General features: G+C 42.1%; 1 protein-coding gene across 1 annotated transcript; it reads right to left on the bottom strand.

The window, feature by feature from the left end:
* Nucleotides 1-2010: 2010 nt before the first annotated feature.
* NDUFA5 (NADH:ubiquinone oxidoreductase subunit A5) lies at nucleotides 2011-5720 on the bottom strand. The gene is made up of 5 exons (XM_075024989.1): nucleotides 5551-5720; nucleotides 4961-5005; nucleotides 3227-3343; nucleotides 2804-2869; nucleotides 2011-2218 (listed from the first exon to the last, which is right to left on the bottom strand). Exons 1-5 carry the CDS (start codon nucleotides 5569-5571, stop codon nucleotides 2117-2119), a joined length of 351 nt encoding a protein of 116 aa, XP_074881090.1. The 5' UTR covers nucleotides 5572-5720; the 3' UTR covers nucleotides 2011-2116.
* Between the last annotated feature and the right edge of the window lie 2719 nt (nucleotides 5721-8439).

Raw genomic sequence — 8439 nt, 5'->3', positions numbered from 1 at the left:
CATGAAAGAAACACTTAAAGACCAGAAAAATCACTGAGAATATAAATTAGGAAATATAGCTCTAAAAAAAACTCTCCAAGAACAACCCCCCTCAAGGTAGCAAACAACTCATATTAGGGTCTGTACTGGGGACATATTTGTGCACTTGTGAAAGGGAGAAGATGCAAGTATGCTTTTGATCAGCGAAACTCTGTTTTAGAAGACCAGATATCAAATTTCAGCAGCAACGGGCCAAGAAAAAGAGACTTCCCTCTCCCCTACAACACAACTCATGAGCTTATAGGAGAGCTATTCTAAGTCACAGGACAAATACAGCTTTGGAAGTAGAGAAAACAACCAAGCAAAAACAGACTTCAACTAACGCCTCGGTTATTAAAGAGTAGAAAGAATTCCAATAGTTGTCACCATAGTCTGGCAACTTCCCACCTGCCCCCAAAGTATTGCATGCCAACATCATTCATAGTAGACTTCGGCGGGGGGGGGGGGGGGGGGGGGGGGCGGCGGTGGTGGTGGTGTTTATTTTTTATTTTGCTTCCTCTCACATCAGCTAAATACTTATTACCCAAGACCATTCATCTTAATTTCTCATCTGACATTGTTCACCCTCATTCAAGTTTGTAATCCTTTCTTATTTCTCATGTGAAAACTGTTCTTTAACTTCAGCGGAGTCCTCTTCTGGAATGCCATCTAGTGGTTTTATCTCAGAAGAGACCAGCTTCTACCCTTCTGAAGACTGAAAAAGCCTTCAAAACAAACCAATGAAGCAAAATATTTTCCACTGCTTCAAAATCTAAAAATTTCTGTAATTATAGTAATAATAGTTAAAAAAACAATGCTAAAGAATGCAGTGAACATAGTTGCTAGAGTCAATACCCTAGGTATACTTATTTTCTCTTCTATTGTCCTACTCCCCTAATACCTTAATTATATGAAATATTATATAAAAGATGTAATTAATCATTTATAGTAATAATAATGATGTCACAGGTAAAACTTATAGGTCTAATGACTATGAAAAAACAGCTATGACAAAGTATGTTATGTAATGTAATGTAGTGCAGTGGCACTCAAACATTTAACGAACTGCAGATTTTTGTCATACAGCAATATTCTTATCTTTAGGCTTGCGAGAACTTTATTAATAGTACTAAAAAAATGCGAGTAAAGGCACACTCACACAGTATCCTTAGATCTAGTTTGGGTATTTTAATTGGGGCTTATAAGCTTAAATCTGTAAACAGAAGTTTTCAGAAGAGGCAGGCACTGTTTCCATTTAAATGTTTGAAAGAACCCAGCCACATGTGTCAAGAAAGATCCACTATTTTTTTCACATTACTAATCAATATTCAAGGTCTGAATCAATAATATACAAATAAATCGATAAAGTATATACATGCCTATATATAAAGCCTTTGTAAGACCCCAATACTGAAGTTTGTGCCATGTGTATTATGTTAAGTACGGTAACCTACCTGCTAACCAAAAAACCTGTTCCTGCTGTTACCTTAAGGGTAGTCTTCCTTCTCCCCCTCACCCCTCCAATCCTGGGTATTCCCAGGGCTTCCCCTGAGTCAGAATTAGCATCTATGTGGGCAGCAAAGTCAGCCAGTTCAAGACAGTGATTCAGCTGAAATCTAAAAAAACTGTTGGTTTTGGTAAGCTGAGTTTTCATTACATCAGATCCCTGATCTCAGTATCTGCATGGTCACAAAGACACTGGCAGTAGCTGGCAAAAATACATAACCAAAGGTGGGAGAAAAGGGCAGGATCATACTTCTCTACAACTTTTGATTTCAAACAGCCTAGAATATCTGTATTTGTTAACATACAAATACAGATTATAAAAAATAGCATGGAATGAGGCACAAATACCCTGTTACTAATAAATTACAAAAGGAAATAAACCAAAGGTTGTAGAACAGGTGAGAAGAATTTTCTTACAACCATCTTTGCAACAAACTGGGAGCAGTCTTTAGATTGCTAAATATAAGTGAACATTAGGACAAAACATGTTTTTATGAAGTTATTATCTTTAATTTAAAGATAGCTGTCAGTAACAATAGATTAATAATTAACGTTTTTCCCCCACTTTCAAGATGTTATACCATTTTGAAAATTATATTGGCCATCTCCACTGGTCAGAAGGAGGTTCTTCAACTAGAGGCTCCCATGGTTTCCACTGTATCATTTTTCTTGCCAGGGAAAGCTCATTTTCAGCCTGTTAATAAACACAAATTCTTAAATTCTGGACAATTGCCAAAGTATTAAATTACTTCTATTTCAGTTCATTATCTTGGTGATGTCACTACCTGTCACAGTCAGGGACTACCACAAATTTCATCTATAAATATCAAAAGGAACTGTGTTTTGCAGGGGTTAGGGTTTTTAAAAAACTTATTGAATCACCCCCAAATACCCAAACAGACAGTCTGTTCACCTAGTCATTCCCAAAGACAACTGCATGATACTTTCCAGTCTATTTGGATTATCCCCCAATATTACTCAACAACCTTCTGCCCTTTCCACTGATTTAGACTCTGTAAGAAGCAATGTAGCAATGTAAGAAGCAACATAGCAATATGTAAGCATAATACAGTAAACGTGTTAAGTTTTAGCATGGTCCTCCTAATCACTACATGACAATTCATCTTCAGGTATTCCCCCCCCCCCCCCCCCCCGTTTGATTGTTTTGCAGCAAAGGAAGATATGGAAAACTGCCAATTTTCTGAACAGAAGCTCAGCCAATGGAACACTGAAAACCACTGCCCCCTTTTGTACCTAACCTTAAATTTCCCCACTTTACCTGTACAATAACTTCTTCTATGTGACCACTATTCAGTTTGTCCTGTAGTTTTTGCACATCAGTCTCCTGTGTATTCAAATGCATATAAATAAGTATTTAGTTTTACTGCAAAGTAGAAAGCCCAGATAAAGCATGAAAACAATGATTTAACCAGATCACACTCTAGTCTTCCTCAAAACTTACCATCAGATTAGCTGGAATTAGTGTGTGGAAATTGCCACTGTTCTACAAATCTTAAAAAACCCCATGTTTTCTTCTAATTTTCACAGAAAATGTCACTAAGAAATTAACAATTCTCCAGTTATTTCTGAATTGATACCTGAAAGTTACATAGACTCCTGAAAAACAGCCATTCTGAAAATCATTCTGCTCATCCTAAGAATCTTTTCATGCATAACATTTATGAAACAGCTCTGTACTTACCGTTTGCACCAAATTAAATCGCTGATTTACAATCTGCTCAGTGTATTTCCTATATGCTGCATCTTTGGGAATGTTTTGCAGGACACCAAGGATTTTTGTGTACAGTATTCGCAGGCGCTGAAGTGATCACAAGACATGGTTAAAATACACAACTACAGTTGTTTAACTTCTTGTCCTACTTAACCTACTAGCTAACTATCTATACACAAAATATAGAGGGTTATGGTATTCAGTCCAGAATGTAGGATTAACAAGATAACCAAGTCTGAACCACAGAATTCTGTCTTGGGCAAGACTGGGATTTATCAGGACTGGGAAGTTACCACTGTCAGATTCCTTGAAGGAAAAAGAAGAAGGAAAAAAAAACCCAAAAACTAAATTGCAATCTGAAGTATGTTTGATACAAAATGGAAACAATAAAAGACACCTTTCTAACACTAACCATACTTCTAGAAAATGAGGCAAATTCACACCTAAGCCATCAGTTTCTGAAAAAGTACCTGGGAAAGATATAAAGAAGCACATAAGCTGCCAAAGCATATCTAGATTAAATTTTTTTTGGCCCTTCTCCTCACGCTGGTGCAAAGTTCTGAGTGACAGGCAGATTTAAATTAAACTAAAGTCTGAAACTTTATTGCTGTATTTAACTGCAGTGATAAAGGACACATTGGGGTGAAGAAATTGCAGCTTTTGGGCCGTATATTGGCTGGGTATCTGTATCTAACTGAAGAGGAATGGATGTCCTATAGGAACAATAAGAAATAGAAGCCAAATACTGCAGTCAAAGAAATACAAATAAGACAGAACAGGAAACAAAAAGGGGACTGGCACAGAATCTGTACTTCAACTAAAGCATTGTTGATTTCTTTACTCTTGGCTTTAAGTCACTGAAAACAAAATTTATTAAGTTCACCCAGAAGGTGTCTGACAAGGCTGTAGACTGAGCTAGAACCATTTGTACAGAAGAACAACAGTTTTTTCAGTTGTTCTTTTTGACACTATTCCTAACTTCTGGTGGCAAAAGAATTTCTGAAATAGAATTGTATAGTGGGAAATTTCAAAGCACAGAGAAATTAAAGAATTGCTTAAGTCCTTTAAAAGCTCATGCCTCATGAATAAACAAGATGTGGCAAATGTACTTTCATTACTGAGCCCGAGGAGGTAAAAAAAAGTACCAAATCGCTACAAGAACCACCTACTGTGGTTCCTGAGAACCACTGAAGCATTCCAATCTCAACGGGGCTTGCCATCACAGGGCCTTGATGTGCCTTTGCACCACATGGTTAGCCTCTATCATGTAAGACTAGCCTATCTCCTTAGTATAGGTGCAAGTTATTTCAGTACTTGTTGGAAACACAACATAGCAAGGCAGCAAAAATCTGTCTGCCTGTGAAGTAGAAATTTCTTTTATGAAGAACTGAATTTAAAGAGTTCTTTGCTTTTACACTGGAGATGAGAGAAATCAAATATTGGTTCATAAAAGTACGTACACAAAAGAGGTTTTTGAAATCAGCACATGCAACAAAAAGTACATGTGCAAAATAACTCCTAATGATATGAATTACACCTTTAAGAATTAACTTTCTTCCTGTATGACTTTGGAACGTGTTTACACTTTCATTAAGTTGGCACCGCTTTAAGGTACACAGCGTACCTACATACACAAATACATAACAAAAAGCTTTGATCTCCCTGACAATTTCCATTAAGTACTGTGCAGGACACGTGACATACCTCATGAGGGTTTTCAGCTACAGCCAATCCTACAAGTCCAGTGGTCTGCACAGAGAGCATAAATACATTTAACATACCTAAGCATCTATTTCCACGCTATCTGGTTGTTCTGTTTTCCCTCAACATACACCTGACGGGGACCATTCTGTGACGTGAGGCTCTACCTCCCACCGCACACGCGCGACCCCACAAACTGGCAGTGTTTTGACCGGCGCACACGAGGGGAGGGAGGGCGCCACGAGCGGGAGCAGCTCCCGTCACAAAGCCTTCCTGCGGGGGCGAACTGCGGCTCACCCGCCCCCTTCCTCCACACACCAGGAACCCGCCCCTCCGCTACGGTCGCCGCTGCCCCGCCAGCAACTGGCGCCGGGCCCGCCGTCCCCCGTGGGCCGGGGAGGGGAACCGGCCCCTACGCTCCCCCCTCAGCCCCCTCCTCGGGGGGCGCCCCGCTCACTCTCACGCCGCCGCTCGGGCACCCCCTACCCTCTCCCCAGAAACCCGCCAGGGCGGGTCGGGGCGCGGAGAGAGCCCCCCACCCAGGAGGCGGCGGCGGCAGGCCGCCCGGCTCCAGGACCTCGGCGGCGCCTCACCTTCCTCAGCGCCCCCGCCATGGCTGCGCTGCGCCCGGCGCCCCGCTCCGCCACCCGCCGCCGGACGCGGGGCAGCACGGCGCATGCGCAGCCCGGCGTCCTTTGCCATGTCCTCTAACCGGCGGTCGCGGGCGCCGGGCTGGCGCATGCGCTGCAGCTGCACCGGCTGCCGATCCCGGCGAGCGGAGAGCGCGGCAAGCAGGGTCGGAGAAGAACTGCGCATGCGCCAAGGCCTGCGGCATCACCCGGCGCATGCGCCGTCTGAAGGCGGCAGGGAAAGTGCGCGTGCGCTGAGGGCGGGGCGCATGCGCGTAGCGGCGGCGGGTGGGGGGCCTGGTCGGCCGCGATCTGGTCGGCCGTGCCCGGGACGGTGCTCGCCGCCATTTCGTGCTCAGGCGGGGGCGCGGGAGGCTGGCAGCGGCCCGGCCCGGCCCGGCGGAGTCTCCCCCTCTGAAGAAAGCCCGTCTGTGTGGCGTGGCGGCCGCTGTGGGGGGTAGGCGGCTAGGCCGTTGCTGTGGAGCTGCAGGGAGGGGAGGCGGGGCTGCCGCCTGTGTGGCGCCCGGCTGTCCAGTCTTGTCGGGGCCGGCCTGGCCTCGCCGGCGCGGCTTGTGCCTGTATGGGGAGAGAGGCTGGTAGGCCTGGTCTCTCAGATCCCTGGCCCTGAAACCACCACGGGCCGGCCCACGTGCAGTGTTTGCTCAGGAGTGGTGTCTGATCCGAAGGCAGCCCAAGTTTTGGAGCCCAGCGCTTTTAGGTGGGCTGGTTGTGCTATAGCAGTACATTACAGGCCATGATTTGCTGCAGTTAATATCCCCTTTTAAATATGAACGTGTGTCCTATTAGTGAAGTTTCCTACATGGAATTGCTAATGACAGCTTATGATCAATTTGCAGACCTTAGAAGTTCTGAATAAGGAATGCTTCATTGAAAGATTTGTTACTAGGAATGTATCAAACAGAAGTAGGTGCTGTATGTTGCATTTAGATTTCCAGCACGTTTCTAGTAAAGATGCAGTATGCACCTGGCTGATGTGTTCTGTGTGGCTGGTGACGGTACTTGAAATCAACAGATTTTTGCTAAGTGATAGCTAACTAACTGCCAGTAATGAGTTCTCAGAACTGTTACAGGTTTGCAGTTTTTTACTTGTTTTTTCCAAAATGTTTTGCTGAGTCCAAGCTTAGTCCAAGCTTCAGAGTTGATTTCAAAGCTCCGTTTCATAAGTCGAAACAACTGTCAAGTCTTAAAGCTTCAGAAGTATGTTTGCTTGCTGCTGAGAGCAGTTTTGTGTGAGTTTACTTTGAAATAAAGCTGTGTATGTCCACTCAAGGTGAGATTTTGGTGTAGTAGATGTGATTCGAGTATGTGTCGGCTTCTGTCATTCTTTCATGAAACGTGTTCAGCGTTTGCAGATGTTTCTAGTACATGAATTTTAGTTTTCTGCAACATATGTATAAAAAATAAATACTTTCCGATTGATAACTGGTGCAGTGTGTAACAGCATTTTTATGCCTGGGAATAGGGTCTACGTTAAAAATAATGCAGAAGCTTATAAACAGAATATTATACATTTTTAGCAAAATTATTATATTAAAGGGTTGTATGTGCATGTATTTATCAGTCAAGTCTTCCTGAGGCTGATGTATGCTGGAATTTGTTTAATAAGCCAGAGCATGCATATACCTTCTATGAATTTTAGCTGTGAAATTGGTTTGACCAAGAAATTGTGTTAAAAGTAGCTAACTGCAGATTAAAAAATAAGGATCACTGTAATAGCATATGGCAAATAGGTAATTTCTGAGTTAATGTGATTGGTTAATAAAGCAAAAAAACGTTGTAAAATACTGACAGAAAATAGAAAACTTAATTAAGGGACTTGAGATAGAATGGGAGAAAAGAGCAATAAAAAGACAGTTTAAGTTATTGGTGGAGATAAACATGATGTTCATTTGAAGATCCAGTTGTCCTCATATTAAGTCTTTATGGCCTAGCTGCTAATTTAAAGGGTGAGTTTTGCATAGAAGGATTTGATAATAATTGTGTTGTAACTTTATATTGTATTTATTGTGGGCAAATTTTTCTTTGTAATTCCTTTGGCCTGCTCTTGAGCTCCTGTTTTCCATAACTGGTAAGCAAACCGAACAAACCAAGTTTCAGAATATCATAGAGTTCTACCGGAAAGCCAGTCTTTTAATAAGAAAGACATGCACTACCGCTATTCCATAACCAAAGCAAAGTGACTAATACAGTTTATCTCAGAATTCAGAGTTTGTGCTTCTTCACTTCTGAGTGTTCTTTGAGATTGCATCAGAGAGACCTGGGGTTCTTTCCAAGGCACTGAGAATATCTCTTTCCTATCAAAATGACATTCTTTTAAAATTTCTGCCTTTTTTACTGGCTCGTCCCTGCATTCTTCCTTCTCTGTGATGGTCCAACCAGATGATCTATCTCCTGATTACACTAACCAATTACAGCACGAATTGTTCTGAGCCTGGTGATCTTCTTTAGCCAAATTAGCTCAGTTAGCGTCATTCAAACAGTAGTTCTAACTGTCTGTTTAGACAGCCCAAGCATGTAGGTGTCCTTGCCACGTCCTAGGACAAAGAGTAAAAAATAGTAAGCCATGTTGATGAGACAGTTCATGAAATCAATCCAGAAGTGATACAGTAGGAGGTTCCCCAAATTGCCAAACTCTTTTTCAGTACATAATTTATTTTAAAATATAACAACTCCAAGACATGAGAATTAGAGTACAGTCAATAATTACCTGATTTTGAAAACAAACCAAAAAAAGAACCCCAAACCACCCACATAGCATTTCACAGTTTATTATCTGTTTAACACTGGGGACTCTTAGGAGTATTATCCTGTGTGTTAATAAACAGTGTGTAG

The sequence above is a fragment of the Buteo buteo genome, chromosome 4 (genome assembly GCF_964188355.1).
Source record: "Buteo buteo chromosome 4, bButBut1.hap1.1, whole genome shotgun sequence".
Lineage (NCBI taxonomy): Eukaryota > Metazoa > Chordata > Aves > Accipitriformes > Accipitridae > Buteo > Buteo buteo.
Note: the sequence above shows the minus strand (reverse complement) of the source record. Positions and strands in the feature narration are given on the sequence as shown.

What these genes read in the sequence shown, in the direction of transcription:
- NDUFA5 (XM_075024989.1), bottom strand. Translation starts at nt 5,571, where the DNA reads ATGGCGGGGGCGCTGAGGAAG. An exon ending in TGGCGGGGGCGCTGAGGAAG is followed by an intron (nt 5,006 to 5,550) that starts GTGAGGCGCCGC and finishes CTCTCTGTGCAG; the next exon opens with ACCACTGGACTTGTAGGATT. An exon ending in TAGAAGAAGTTATTGTACAG is followed by an intron (nt 2,219 to 2,803) that starts GTAAAGTGGGGA and finishes GTTTATTAACAG; the next exon opens with GCTGAAAATGAGCTTTCCCT.